At 45.9% G+C, this 15564-nt stretch overlaps 1 protein-coding gene across 2 annotated transcripts in view; it reads left to right on the top strand.

Moving 5' to 3' along the window:
• plxnb1 (plexin B1) overlaps positions 1-15564 on the top strand; it is a 112234-nt gene that overhangs the window by 90901 nt on the left and 5769 nt on the right. For both annotated transcript variants that reach the window (XM_012961699.3, XM_031901190.1), the window contains 21 exons: positions 220-348; positions 453-575; positions 968-1061; positions 1156-1322; positions 2332-2483; positions 3349-3454; positions 4317-4453; positions 4698-4874; positions 6380-6551; positions 6772-7014; positions 9097-9273; positions 9394-9542; positions 10188-10288; positions 11116-11333; positions 11423-11601; positions 11814-11880; positions 12321-12467; positions 12911-13088; positions 13450-13553; positions 13920-14004; positions 15147-15313. In XM_012961699.3, the coding sequence (XP_012817153.2) occupies positions 220-348; positions 453-575; positions 968-1061; positions 1156-1322; positions 2332-2483; positions 3349-3454; positions 4317-4453; positions 4698-4874; positions 6380-6551; positions 6772-7014; positions 9097-9273; positions 9394-9542; positions 10188-10288; positions 11116-11333; positions 11423-11601; positions 11814-11880; positions 12321-12467; positions 12911-13088; positions 13450-13553; positions 13920-14004; positions 15147-15313 (3072 nt within the window). The remainder of the gene's footprint in view (positions 1-219; positions 349-452; positions 576-967; positions 1062-1155; positions 1323-2331; positions 2484-3348; positions 3455-4316; positions 4454-4697; positions 4875-6379; positions 6552-6771; positions 7015-9096; positions 9274-9393; positions 9543-10187; positions 10289-11115; positions 11334-11422; positions 11602-11813; positions 11881-12320; positions 12468-12910; positions 13089-13449; positions 13554-13919; positions 14005-15146; positions 15314-15564) is intronic.

The raw sequence follows: 15564 nt of genomic DNA, 5'->3' as shown, positions 1-15564 counted from the left end.
CACAGAACTGCTCTATTATCCAGTCGGCCACTCCTTCCATTCTGTAAGCTGCCATTAAAGTGTTTAGGCCGGCCCACTGTTTGAGTCTGTGACTTTATTGTCATGTGGCTCTTTGGCTGAACTACGATTCCCAGCATTCCACTGACTGCCAATGCTCGGAGTTGTAGTTACAGGGGGGCCAGTATTTCCATTCGTCCCCTGATCGTGTCTGTTCTGCAGGATGAAGAAGAGCTGATATGGGGCCCGGAGGCCTGCCCGTGCGTGGAAAGTATCCAGAGTGCCTCCCTGCTGCCTGTCAACGTAGAAAGGAAAATCACATTGGTTGGAAAGAACTTCCATCATTACCAGGTATTCCCTTTGGGGTGCAGCGGCCCTTTAAGTTGTGCAGTTACATAGCGTATGGGACCCAGCATGCAGTGCTGCTATATCCTGACTCATGTCTCCCTATGTAGGACCAGCAGATGGACTATGACTGTGTTCTGCTGCTGGAGGGTAGAACCGTGGTCACTGACGCTGTGTTGGAACTGGACCCCGAGGAGGAATCCAAGTATTATATTACGTGCCAGCTGCACCAGGTACCAAATACACAGCCCCGAGCCCTCACCCACCATCACCGTCCTGCTCTCCCATCATTCCTTGCTCTCTCCCTCTCCTACAAACTCACTCCTGGGTCAGGTGGGATCCAGTTCTGATTTAAAGATTTCCTTCTGCCTGAGCATTTAGGGGTTAAAGGACATGTAACACCAAAGGGTTTTTGATTTGAATATAATGCGCTGTTACCCTTATACCCCAGTATTGTCTATATAAATAAGCTGCTGTCTGGGCATGAAGGGGGCAGCCATTGAAGCTGAAATAGGGCACCAGGGCACATAACACATAGAATACAATGCAGTTCCCCTCTAAAGTCCTTCTCTCCGGTTGGCTCAGCAGTCACCCACAATGCATCACACTCCGTTCTCTGTTCCAGTACAGTTACTCTGCGCTGCAGTTGGAGTTTAACGCCATGGTGTTTGTGCGGATACAGAGTTACCTGCGAGTGGACAGCGCAGAAGATCTCTATGGTAGGCTTGCTGTTCCTCCTGCTGCCATTGGCTCTTATCATGGTACGGATGTAAACAGGGGCCAATCACGTGTCCTTATTCTTTCTCGCTCCAGTGACTCTGTACAACTGCTCAGTGGGGCACCCAGACTGCAGCCGCTGCCAGACGGCCGACCCCAAGTACAACTGCGTGTGGTGCGGAGGGAGCCACCCAAACTGTATGTACCAGGAGACATGCAAGGAGAAGGTGGAGGGAACCTGCCCGGCCCCACTTATCCATTCGGTAGGTAAATAGTGTGTCGCCCATAACCCTCCAGTTCTACTTCTATTGGTTAAACAGAGAATGGCTTTTCTAGCCTGGCTTGGGTCCAAAGCACCACTCTGCCCAGCACCAATAAGGAAAAAGACAGGCAGCCCAAGTGCTTAGAGACCATACTCAGTAGAGTTGAAATAACATTTCTGCATTCTTACAACATTCCATGCCTTTTGGATTTGGAACATTGCTTTTTGAAATTGTGGGTGTTGCCAGTATAGCCACCCTCGCCTAATGCATTCCTAAATGCCTGCAAAAGCTTTAGCACCCTGAGATGGCGGCAATCAATGAACAGACCAGCTGATAAATCAATAGTACGCCCGGCATCTGCAGCAAAGTCATACTTGCATGTGATTGGCTGAAGAGTAGGAGGTAGCCATGTTTGCTTATAGAACCAAACATATGACCTTTGGCGGAGTTAGTCTTGTCCTCAATATGGAGTTTAATTCCAAAGCTTCTACCAAGGGTAGACAGAAATAGCACCAGCCTGGGGTGCAATGGCGCTTTATAAATAAATGTTAATAATAATAATAATAATAATGGTGGAGGTAGGGCCCTGGGAACATGGCTCTGCTGCCTTCTCTAACTTCAGCCCTGTACATTCGCTGACGAACCAGCAGGTGGGGTTGGTGGGGCTGTTGACCCAGCTCTTTATATTTTGGTACATAGGACCAATAACAAAACACAAATACAAGAGTATTGTAAAAATAATACCTATATTGGCTAACAATATGTATGTATTTTTATTGTTAGCCAATATAGGTATCATTTCTACAATACTCTTGTATTTGTGTTTTTTTTTTTTATTATTTTTGGCACTGGCTAACACGGTACTACAGTATTTTGTGGTACATAGGACTGACACTCTGCATCCCTTCCCTCGTCAGCTCCAGCTGTAGGGTTATGTCGCCATCTTGTGGCCAGTTAAGGAATAAGTCAGAAAACAGATCAGCTATTGAGCAGGTTTATTTTGTTTCAGATCGAACCCCTGTCCGGTCCCATGGAAGGTGGAACCAGAATCACCATAACTGGATCCAACTTGGGACAGAAGCTGGAGGACATAGTGGACACTGTGACTGTAGCAGGAATTCAATGCCAGGTTGATCTCCTACGATATGAGATTTCCAGCAGGTAATAATTGAAATGACTTCTACACCAGAGGTGGTGCAAAATCTGGGAAAATGTAAAATCAGGGAAATGCATTATATATTGGTGTAACCACAAAAAAGTGAGGAAAAACTTGAAAATCAGATAATGTAAAATTGAGGTTTAGTTGTATTTAATGGGGTAAAATGTAGATTTATTTGTACTGCTATCCCCAGGATACTGCATTTTTAAACTTTTAAAGGCCCCAGTTGCTATGAAGTCAGCTGTGGTGTAACTACTCTGGGCTGGGCCCCCCTGCAAAAATGTTTTCTAAGAGACCCAGCACAGAGTAGCAATGCCTGCCAGCCCCTGGCCCCTTTCCCTCCACCCTCTCTCTCTATTGTCCCCTGGGCTGCTCACGTATAGCACCCTGCCCGCTCCCCTGTATATAAGCCCCCCAGTTTATAAGCGGGAAGGCCAGGGGACACTAAAGAGCGGTTGGAAGGAAGGGGCCATGCAGCAGCAGAGGTTTCCCTGGCCCCCAACAACCATGGGGTCTGCTTGCTCTAATGTTACACCACTGGAAGTCAGGTTGCCCCCCCCCCCATTTATTTAGTATGAGTGCACAGCACAATGACTTCCTCCTCAGGTTACTGTCACACGTCACGTTTTCTCCATCATCATTTTTACTACAAGATGTGTGACAGAAGCCTTCGTGACTTGGGCTAGGGGTTCATGCTGTTTCCTTCCCTCATATATAATTAAAAGTTATATGGTATAAAAGGGGGGTCATTAAAGAATGAAGTTATCTCCCAACTTTTTCCTGGGTTAGTGTAAAGGGGAAATTAAAGGGTAAATTATCCTCGTCCTGTCTTGTTTTCTGATGCTTCAACATTACTTTCCCTCCCAGAATTGTGTGTGTGATTGCAAGCAGCTTGACTGAGAGACTGGGCCACGTGGCTGTGGAAGTTCCTGGTGGAGGCCACGGCATTTCCAGCCAAGTCTTTTCCTATCAGGTAATTGATGCTCAGTGAGGCAATAATTACCCCTTATTGGGGGCAGAACAGCCCTATTGGGTTTATTTAATAGGTAAATGATTCCCTTTTCTCTGTAATAATAAAACAGTACCTGTACTTGATCCCAACTAAGATATAATTACCCCTTATTGGGGCAGAACAGCCCTATTGGGTTTATTTAATAGGTAAATTATTCCCTTTTCTCTGTAATAATAAAACAGTACCTGTACTTGATCCCAACTAAGATATAATTACCCCTTATTGGGGCAGAACAGCCCTATTGGGTTTATTTCATGGTTAAAAGATTCCCTTTTCTCTGTAATAATAAAACAGTACCTGTACTTGATCCCAACTAAGATATAATTACCCCTTATTGGGGGCAGAACAGCCCTATTGGGTTTATTTACTGGTTAAATGATTCCCTTTTCTCTGTAATAATAAAACAGTACCTGTACTTGATCCCAACTAAGATATAATTACCCCTTATTGGGGGCAGAACAGCCCTATTGGGTTTATTTAATGGTTAAATGATTCCCTTTTCTCTGTAATAATAAAACAGTACCTGTACTTGATCCCAACTAAGATATAATTACCCCTTATTGGGGGCAGAACAGCCCTATTGGGTTTATTTAATGGTTAAATGATTCCCTTTTCTCTGTAATAATAAAACAGTACCTGTATTGATTAAATGTTTAAATGATTTATAAGAAGACTTAATGTATAGAGATCCAAATTATAGAAAGATCCCTTACTTGTACTAGATTTCCAATGTATTATAATCGAAAAGCTTCCTTTCCTATATCCTTTAGTTCTATATATACACATATTTATATATATATTTTTTTTTCTTTCTTTCTTCCAGAACCCTGTACTGCACTCTTTTTCCCCAACTCGTGGCCCAAAATCTGGAGGAACCCGACTAACCCTTACAGGGACCAAGCTTCTGACTGGCCGGCCCAGTGACATCACTGTTCTGATTGGAGATATTCCATGTCACATGTAAGGCATATAATAATAATAATAAAGAACATTGTCCTTTCTTAACTGAGGAACAGTGTAGTTTAATAAAGAAGGCAGTGTTGGTAAAATAATAGTGTCAGAAAGATATAAGTGTTAGAGCAAAGGAAACAGAGTAAGAATAAAGGCCAGACAGTTAGAATGAATAAAGACAAAGCCATGTAACACGTTGGTGTCGGATTGTATTAAAAAGAGAAGTATAAGAATGTTATTTTCTGTATTTTAGTTACTCAGAGATGCAGGAGAACATGCTGGAATGTCTGACTGGATCCAGTAACAGCACCGCAGACTTGCAAGTAACCATTAAGTATGGGGACCAAGTGCTGAGAACCTACGAGTCTCCCTTCACTTACACTGCTGATCCAAACATCACCTCAGCGAGCCCAGCCAAGAGCTTCATCAGGTACAATATCAGCACAGGACTGGGGTGCGAGGGAAACCACGGTCTGGCACAGAATATGAGAAGGTTCCTGGGTGCTATAAAGCCATGGTCAGGCACAGAATATGAGAAGGTTCCTGGGTGCTATAAAGCCATAGTCAGGCACAGAATATGAGAAGGTTCCTGGGTGCTATAAAGCCATAGTCAGGCACAGAATATGAGAAGGTTCCTGGGTGCTATAAAGCCATGGTCAGGCACAGAATATGAGAGGGTTCCAGGGTGCTATAAAGCCATAGTCAGGCACAGAATATGAGAAGGTTCCTGGGTGCTATAAAGCCATGGTCAGGCACAGAATATGAGAAGGTTCCTGGGTGCTATAAAGCCATGGTCAGGCACAGAATATGAGAAGGTTCCTGGGTGCTATAAAGCCATGGTCAGGCACAGAATATGAGAGGGTTCCAGGGTGCTATAAAGCCACGGTCAGGCACAGAATATGAGAAGGTTCCTGGGTGCTATAAAGCCATAGTCAGGCACAGAATATGAGAAGGTTCCTGGGTGCTATAAAGCCATGGTCAGGCACAGAATATGAGAAGGTTCCTGGGTGCTATAAAGCCATAGTCAGGCACAGAATATGAGAAGGTTCCTGGGTGCTATAAAGCCATAGTCAGGCACAGAATATGAGAAGGTTCCTGGGTGCTATAAAGCCATGGTCAGGCACAGAATATGAGAGGGTTCGGTTCCAGGGTGCTATAAAGCCATAGTCAGGCACAGAATATGAGAAGGTTCCTGGGTGCTATAAAGCCATGGTCAGGCACAGAATATGAGAAGGTTCCTGGGTGCTATAAAGCCATGGTCAGGCACAGAATATGAGAAGGTTCCTGGGTGCTATAAAGCCATGGTCAGGCACAGAATATGAGAGGGTTCCTGGGTGCTATAAAGCCATGGTCAGGCACAGAATATGAGAAGGTTCCTGGGTGCTATAAAGCCATGGTCAGGCACAGAATATGAGAGGGTTCCAGGGTGCTATAAAGCCACGGTCAGGCACAGAATATGAGAAGGTTCCTGGGTGCTATAAAGCCATGGTCTGGCACAGAATATGAGAAGGTTCCTGGGTGCTATAAAGCCATCGTCAGGCACAGAATATGAGAGGGTTCCTGGGTGATATAAATCCATAGTCAGGCACAGAATATGAGAAGGTTCCTGGGTGCTATAAAGCCATGGTCAGGCACAGAATATGAGAAGGTTCCTGGGTGCTATAAAGCCATGGTCAGGCACAGAATATGAGAGGGTTCCTGGGCGCTATAAAGCCATGGTCAGGCACAGAATATGAGAGGGTTCCTGGGTGCTATAAAGCCATGGTCAGGCACAGAATATGAGAGGGTTCCTGGGCGCTATAAAGCCATGGTCTGGCACAGAATATGAGAGGGTTCCTGGGCGCTATAAAGCCATGGTCTGGCACAGAATATGAGAAGGTTCTTGGGTGTTGTGGTTCCTAATAACATATTCCTTTGGTTGGTTATGTGTTTCAGTGGAGGACGCATGATATTTGTATCTGGACAGAATCTGGATGTGGTGCAGGCCCCAAAGATACGGGTAACTGTGTCACCGAGAGAGAGACGTCGGAAACGCAGCCTTAGTCGCCATCGGCGTATTGTCCCCGAGACAGAATGTCCGGAGAATGCCCTGTGCACTGTGGAGAAGGTATTTTTCCCTGTGTTCCCTTTCTGCCCTTTGTCATTCTGTATAAATGTTTTCCATGGCGTCTTGTCGGCCATAGTGAACATTCACTGTTGCTGCCCAATAGGACACATACATGATCTAGAATCTTGTGAAGCACAGGGGAATATGTTAGCGCTATACACGGTACATATACAAATAACAGTAATAATAGATTTGTGGTACTTTCTTTTCTCTCGTACAGTTTGAAGAGTTGTGTTTGATCAACTCATCGTTCTTGCTCCTTTGCAAAACTCCAGCCATTAACCGTTTGCACTGGAACTCGCGAGTGGACGTCGAGTTCATTCTGGATAATCTGCACTTCAACTTCGGCGCCATTAATTCAGTTCCTTTCACCTACGAGCCAGACCCGGTGCTCAAACAGTTGAATCCCGAGGATCCGGTGAAACCCTATCGGCATAAGCCTGGCAGTGTCATCTCTGTAGAGGTGAGAATGACTTGTATCTGTAGGGGTGGCACCAATGTGGGGCTCGATAGGGGTAGGAGTGGCACCAATGTGGGGCTCCATAGGGGTAGGGGTGGCGCCAATGTGGGGCTCCATAGGGGTAGGGGTGGCGCCAATGTGGGGCTCCATAGGGGTAGGGGTGGCGCCATTGTGGGGCTCGATAGGGGTAGGGGTGGCACCAATGTGGGGCTCCATAGGGGTAGGAGCGGCACCAATGTGGGGCTTGATAGGGGTAGGGGTGGCGCCAATGTGGGGCTCCATAGGGGTAGGAGCGGCACCAATGTGGGGCTCGATAGGGGTAGGGGTGGCGCCAATGTGGGGCTCCATAGGGGTAGGGGTGGCGCCATTGTGGGGCTCGATAGGGGTAGGGGTGGCGCCAATGTGGGACTCGATAGGGGTAGGAGCGGCACCAATGTGGGGCTCCATAGGGGTAGGGGTGGCGCCATTGTGGGCCATTGTGGGGCTCGATAGGGGTAGGGGTGGCACCAATGTGGGGCTTCATAGGGGTAGGAGCGGCACCAATGTGGGGCTCGATAGGGGTAGGGGTGGCGCCAATGTGGGGCTCCATAGGGGTAGGAGCGGCACCAATGTGGGGCTCGATAGGGGTAGGGGTGGCGCCAATGTGGGGCTCCATAGGGGTAGGAGCGGCACCAATGTGGGGCTCGATAGGGGTAGGGGTGGCACCAATGTGGGGCTCCATAGGTGTAGGAGCGGCACCAATGTGGGGCTCCATAGGTGTAGGAGCGGCACCAATGTGGGGCTCCATAGGGGTAGGAGCGGCACCAATGTGGGGCTCCATAGGGGTAGGAGCGGCACCAATGTGGGGCTCCATAGGGGTAGGAGCGGCACCAATGTGGGGCTCCATAGGGGTAGGAGCGGCACCAATGTGGGGCTCCATAGGGGTAGGAGCGGCACCAATGTGGGGCTCGATAGGGGTAGGAGTGGCACAAATGAGAGGCCATTTATATCAGGTAGCACTGCCTATGGACCATAAGCTTTATACTTAACTACAGCTACTATAGTGGAGGGAGGCAGGGAGGGTATATGCCCTACAGTCACCATCTTTCCCTATTATTCCCACCCCTAATGCTTTCTATCTACACCCCCTGCTAGACAGTTGCCCCTATATGGGGTCATAAAGCACAGCCCATGTTACCTAGGAATGTGCCTGGTTTCACCCACAGTGGGAACTTGTAATTCATTTCACTGCCAGCCTTCAGCAACGTTGAACTTACCCATAGAGCTCAATGCCAGAGAGTGGCTGGGGGAGCCTCTGTCCTTTCATGGTACCCCTTAGTACAGGTATGGGACCCGTTATCCAGAATGCTCGGGACCTGGGGTTTTACGGATAAGGGGTCTTTCCATAATTCGGATCTCGTACCTTAAGTCTACTAAAAATATTATCTAAACAGTAATTAAACCCAATAGGATTGTTTTGCCTCCAATAAGTGTTAATTATATCTTAGTTGGGATCAAGTACAGGTACTGTTTTATTATTACAGAGAAAAGGGAATCATTTAACCATGAAATAAACCCAATAGGGCTGTTCTGCCCCCAATAAGGGGTAATAATATCTTAGTTAGGATCAAGTACAGGTACTGTTTTATTATTACAGAGAAAAGGGAATCATTTAACCATTAAATAAACCCAATAGGGCTGTTCTGCCCCCAATAAGGGGTAATTATATCTTAGTTGGGATCAAGTACAGGTACTGTTTTATTATTACAGAGAAAAGGGAATCATTTAACCATTAAATAAACCCAATAGGGCTGTTCTGCCCCCAATAAGGGGTAATTATATCTTAGTTGGGATCAAGTACAGGTACTGTTTTATTATTACAGAGAAAAAGGAAATCATTTTTAAAAATGTGACTTATTTGATTACAATGGAGTCTATGGGAGATGGCCTTTCCGTAATTCGGAACTTTCTGGATAATGGGTTTCTGGATAAGGGGGTCCGATACCTGTACCTCATACAAAACAAAGAGCATCATTGTATGATAAATGCACCTAAGGCTTGCTGGGAAACACACTATGAACTTCTAATGACTTACTTTGTCTTCAGGGAGAGAATTTGGACTTGGCCATCACCAAAGATGAAATGGTTGCAATGATTGGAGACGGGGTGTGTATGGTGAAGACCCTCACAAGGAACCATCTGTATTGCGAGCCCCCTGAGAAACAGCCCGCTCCTCGCCAGCCTCAGAAAAGAGAAGGGGTGGACTCTCTGCCAGAGTTTACAGTAAGAGCCCCATTTTGTCTTAAAGGGATAGTGCTTGGTTTGCCGACTCATCACCGAGCCCAGATTACAATGAACTCCTGATATAAACTACATGTTGTGTTCTACTCATTGTCCAACCAGGTACAGATTGGGAGAATGTACCTCGTCCTGGGGAAGGTGCAGTATGACACGGAGAGCCAGCTAACGTTCCCCCTGGAAGCTCAGATCGGCCTGGGAGTTGGCACGTCCTTTGTGGCCTTGATTGTCCTCATCATAGTCTTGATTTACAGGTAGGTGAGACTCTTGTGATGTACGAGTTCCACGGAGACAGATTTAGGGGGTCTGAAATGTCTCCGACAGATCTGCCTGTTTGAGGGAAATGTAAACCCCTGAAACAAACGTAAAATTGCTGATGTCATTTTACACTGCTGATGTAATCAATAACCTTCTGCTGTTCCTATTGGTAGACTGGAGGCAGTGGGTAGAAAATTAATTTTGTTAGAAAAGAGAAGGCATGTGATGTTGCTCAAGCCTAGAAATTACCTTCAAAAGATTAATAAAGTGGGTGTTTACCTTTGAGTTAACTGTTTGTATGATGTAGAGAGTAAGATTCTGAGACAATTTGCAATTGGTCTTCATTGTTTATTATATGTAGTTTTTCAGTTATTTCAGTTTTTGTTCGGCGGCTCTCTAGTTTGAAGTTTCAGCAGCTATTTTGTTGCTAGGGTCCAAATTACCTTAGCAACTGGGGAGTGGTTTGAATGAGAGACTAAATTATTTCTAGGAGAGGACCTGAATAGAAAAATATGTTATATAAATAATGAAGACCAACTGCAAAGTTGATTTAGAATGGCCTTATTAGGGCCATAGTAAGTCTTTAGCACTGTCATGGTAACGGAACAAATTATCTAAATATTCAGGGTTTTCTTTTCCAGGCGGAAGAGCAAGCAGGCCCTGCGGGATTACAAGAAAGTCCAAATCCAATTGGAGAACCTGGAAACTAGTGTCAGAGATCGCTGCAAGAAGGAATTCACAGGTACAGACTAACATGATAGGCCGGCACTGCTCATAGTTATTAGGGTGAAATGAATATCTCTAGCATGGAGCTGTATATATTGTAAAAATATTTCCAACAAATTGACAGAATCTAAAATATACTGGAGCTTAGTGTTTCAATTTTGAAAGTTGATATACAGCTAGACATCTTCTTAGTTTCCTATGTGCCTATAGTGGATCTCGATCTCATGCTTTAGTAGCATCCATGTATAGCAGTGATCCCCAAATAGTGGCTCAGGGGCAACATGTTGCTCCCCAACCCCTTGGATGTTGCTCTCAGTGCCCCCAAACCAGGGAGTTATTTCTGAGCAAGTTTTGGTTGAATAAAAACAAGATTTCCTACCAAATAAAGCCCCTGTAAGCTGATAGGGTGCATAGAGGCCCCTAATAGCCAATCACAGCCCTTATTTGGCTCCTCCATGAACTTTTATGGTGCTTGTGTTGCTCCCCAAGTCTTTTTATATTTGACTGTGGCTCACGAGTAAGGAAGGTTTGGGACCCCTGATGTATAGAGGCCATTCCTTCTCTGTAAATGTGCAGCTACACATAGTGAAAGACTGACCATGTTGGGTCTCTTAGCTGATCCATATCTTTATCGTGGCCTAGTGGGCAGGAATCGGCTGCACTTCTCTTCTGAGTCCTAAGCAGATTGTCATGTATGAATGATGGCAGCCATCACATAGGAATCCAAATATACACATTGATGGTTTGGGAAGTGGGTTTTTGTTTTCCCTCCTTGTTGCTATAGCCAAGCTTACTTAGATAATAAGTGTAAGTGACAATGCTGTGACTGCTTCTCTCTTGTAGACTTGATGACAGAGATGATGGACCTTACAAGTGACTTGGTGGGCACCGGGATCCCATTCCTGGATTACAAATCATACGCAGAGAGGATTTTCTTCCCTGGTCACCGCGAGTCGCCATTGCAGAGAGACTTGGATGTCCCAGAAGGCCGGCGCCAGACAGTAGAACAGGGCTTGGTCCAGCTCTCCAACCTTCTGAACAGCAAGCTCTTTCTTACCAAGGTATGCAAGCGTTACTCTCTCCTGGGTATCATTTAGTTTCATTACGCTCTGCTAATTTATTCCAATTTAATCTTCAATTTATATTTTAGTTTATTCACACCCTGGAAAGCCAACGCACATTTTCAGCAAGAGACCGTGCCTACGTGGCATCTCTCCTAACTGTATCTCTGCATGGGAAGCTGGAATACTTCACTGACATCTTAAAGACCCTCCTGAATGATCTGGTGGAACAGTATGTGGCCAAGAACCCAAAGCTGATGCTTAGAAGGTAGAGACTGGAATACTTTGTACTTTTGTCTTATGATGCTGTTTCCCACTATAGCGATCCAGAAGACACAAGGCTTTGGTAGTTCCTCTGCCGAGTAAAAATGATGTATTAGTCTAGATAAAGAAAGGTTACCCATTTAGGTTATGCAATACTTAGAGAAGACAGACTGGTTGGGTTTCTGATGTTCTTATCTATGGACCTCTTTGTTCTAGGACAGAGACAGTGGTGGAGAAGCTGCTGACCAACTGGATGTCCATCTGTCTATATACGTTTGTGAGGGTAAGTAGCGAGTGCTAGGTATTGGATACATACTTTATCTTTTGGTAGATTGAGTACCAGTTCTACTTTGTAAAGGTCCCCATACACGGGCCGATAGTAGCTGCCGATATCGGTCCCGTGTATGGGCACTTCCGACGGGCCTGCCCGACCGATATCTGGCCTGATACGGTGCCGGACCGACTTTACCTATGCCCATCATTATAATTCGATCGTTTGGACCCAGGGCCAAACGATCGAATTACACTGGATTCTACCGATATCACCCACCCGTATGCCAAGCGAGCGGATCTGCCAGTGTATGGGGACCTTAACTCTGAGATTCCACCTTCCCACAGGGGTCCGGACAATATTGCACTTTTAATGTTTACAAACACTATCTACAAGTTGATAAGCTGTGTATTGGCAAGGTCACCTTAGTCACTGTTGTATTCTTATGGCAGGATTCAGCTGGAGAACCACTTTATATGTTGTTCCGTGGGATAAAGCACCAGGTGGATAAAGGACCAGTGGACTGTGTGACGGGGAAGGCTAAGTACACTCTGAATGACAACCGCCTCCTGAGGGATGATGTAGAATACAAAACTCTGGTGAGTTGTTGGGGTGGCTTCCTATTGTGGACATTAAGGGTGCTCTGTGCTCAAAGTAGGGGCCATGGTAAGCAGTATCTTGTCCCCTTTGTCCCAATCGTTTTATTGGGCCTTAAGTCACAAATCTATTCTGATGGTGGCCATAGATAAGTGTCTAATCCAACATGGTCTTCTCAGCAAGGTCACTAAATTCCCTGAGTATCCGCATAAAGTTAATTCCTTATGTCACTTACACTTGTGGGGAATTAATAAACAGCGGGGGAAGGGGGTCATTATTTCTATTCCTTTGCATATTTTTGTTTTCATGTATGTTACGTCAGATGATTGGTCTGAGCTTCTAGCTGGTTGGCTCCTATAAGTTGCTAGTTCAGAGTAAAATAGTGAATTTTTCCAGTGGTACGTAGATGACATTTTGGGTGCACTTAAACATTATTCCTTCCCAGACGCTGAATGCAATCATGCAAACCAACACGGGCATCACTTGTGAAGAGGAAGCACAAGGGTTGCCGGTGAAATTGCTCGACTGCGACACCATCACTCAAGTGAAAGAAAAGATCCTTGACCAGATATACAAGGGAACCCCGTACTGTAATCGACCAAACCCCGAAGCGCTAGACTTGGGTAAGTCAGGTTGTCCATAGGGAGGGGAAATCTTTAGTAGTGCTGGAACCCAGGGCAAGACAGACTATGAGTGGCACCGTTATTTATATAAAATAATGCCTTCAGCCTTTGATAGCCGCCCTCTTACAGCCATCAACTTGAAAGCAGAGAGAAATGGTATATCTGGCAGAGCTATGGAGTCAGAGTTGCCAAGTCGGAGTCGGAAGCAATTTTAGGTACCTGGATTTGAAGTCAGAGTCAAAGGATTTATGTACCAACTCCACAGCCCTGATATCGGGAGGGGGATTTGTTTTCCTAGCTGTCCCAACAGTTACCAGCTTATAACCATCCTTACACCCTTTCCTCCCGTTCCCCCTGGCAGAATGGAGATCAGGGTTGGCCGGTCATCTGATACTTTCCGATGAAGATCTGACGTCAGTGGTGCATGGGTCGTGGAAAAGAGTGAACACATTGCAACATTACAAGGTGAGACTTTGCACAGGGAGGTCTTCTGCTTGTAGCACCTAGAACACCTAGAACCTACTGCATTACTGGGACTGTATCCCCCCTAACCAGTGGGTAAGGGATTTATATTTATGTTAGTACATGCATGTTCCCCCTCAGTATCTGAACTGGCAGTTTGAGGGCTAAAAAAAATCCCCTTCCTTAACCTCTCTAAAAGATAAGGTGCATTCTGTTTATATGTAATGATAGGGACCACAGGGGCCAGGGATTCTGTCCAAAACCTGTTACAGAAGTTTGTGATTGGTGCTCAGGATTCTTTACCTATTCCTCATTTTCTATTTGCTATTCCCTAATCAACATATGTAAGTAACTTTCTGCTTCGTGCAGGTTCCAGATGGAGCGACAGTGGCTTTGGTGCCCCGTCTGAGCAAGCACATCCACCCAGAAAACCACGATTACATCCCAGGAGAGAGTAAGTTGGTGGTTTTGTTTTATTGTAGCAGGCTGAAAGGGCTTTTGGCACAGGAAAACATGTTTTGTTTCTAAATGCATCAGTTAATAGTGAATCCTACATTGAAATCTGTTTTTCAAAAGAGCAAACTGGTCACACTTTACTACTGTGCTGCAAGTTAGAGTGATATCCCCCCCCCCCCCTCACCCCCAGCAGCCAATCAGCAGAACAATGGGAAGGGAGCAAGATAGCAGCTCCCAGTAGGTATCAGAATAGCACTCAATAGTAAGAAATCCAAGTCCGGCTTGGGACTCCTCCAGTTACATGGGAGTAGGAGAAACAATAGGTTAGCTGAAAGCAGTTCTAATGTGTAGCCCTGGCTCTTTCTGAAAGCTCAGACTCAGGCACACTTTACTGCTGCGCTGCAAGTTGGAGTGATATCCCCCCCCAGCAGCCGATCAGCAGAACAATGGGAAGGGAGCAAGATAGCAGCTCCCAGTAGGTATCAGAATAGCCCTCAATAGTAAGAAATCCAAGTCCGGCTTGGGACTCCTCCAGTTACATGGGTAGGAGTAGGAGAAACAATGTGTAGCGCAGGCTCCTTCTGAAAGCTCAGACTCAGGCACACTTTACTGTTGCGCTGCAAGTTGGAGTGATATCCCCCTCACCCCCAGCAGCCAATCAGCAGAACAATGGGAAGGGAGCAAGATAGCAGCTCCTAGTAGGTATCAGAATAGCACTCAATAGTAAGAAATCCAAGTCCGGCTTGGGACTCCTCCAGTTACATGGGAGTAGGAGAAACAATAGGTTAGCTGAAAGCAGTTCTAATGTGTAGCCCTGGCTCCTTCTGAAAGCTCAGACTCAGGCACACTTTACTGCTGCGCTGCAAGTTGGAGTGATATCCCCCCCCCCCAGCAGCCGATCAGCAGAACAATGGGAAGGGAGCAAGATAGCAGCTCCCAGTAGGTATCAGAATAGCCCTCAATAGTAAGAAGTCCGGCTTGGGACTCCTCCAGTTACATGGGTAGGAGTAGGAGAAACAATGTGTAGCGCAGGCTCCTTCTGAAAGCTCAGACTCCATATTGTGTCACAGGCAAGGGATAGATTTTGCTGCTTTGAAGAGCAAAGACAAAAGCAAATTTGCTCCCTCTTTTTTCTCTCAGAGACCCCCATGCTGGAAGATTCAGACGAGGGTGGGGTACGGGTTTGGCACCTCGTTAAACCGACAGATGAACCAGAACTTCCGAAACACAGACGGGGAAGTCTACGAGACAGAGAGCGTGCCAAAGCTATTCCCGAAATCTACCTGACTCGCCTGCTCTCAATGAAGGTAAGAGAACGTTTGATGGTTTCATCTGCCTGCGGTCTCATTTATGTGCTCTTTCTCTATGCGCAGTCTGGGGATGTCACGGAAAGTAAGAGGGTTGGTCTGATGTTCTTCTGGTTGGGGAAAACATTAGAAACCTCAGATAATTTTTCCTCACATCTTTCCTAACCAGAAGAACATCAGACCGCCCCTCTCTTTCTCAATTTCCTCAACTGGATCACAGAAACTGACCAGCAGGTGGCACTGTTGTGACA

The sequence above is a fragment of the Xenopus tropicalis genome, chromosome 4 (genome assembly GCF_000004195.4).
Source record: "Xenopus tropicalis strain Nigerian chromosome 4, UCB_Xtro_10.0, whole genome shotgun sequence".
Classification (NCBI taxonomy): Eukaryota; Metazoa; Chordata; class Amphibia; order Anura; family Pipidae; genus Xenopus; species Xenopus tropicalis.
Note: the sequence above shows the minus strand (reverse complement) of the source record. Positions and strands in the feature narration are given on the sequence as shown.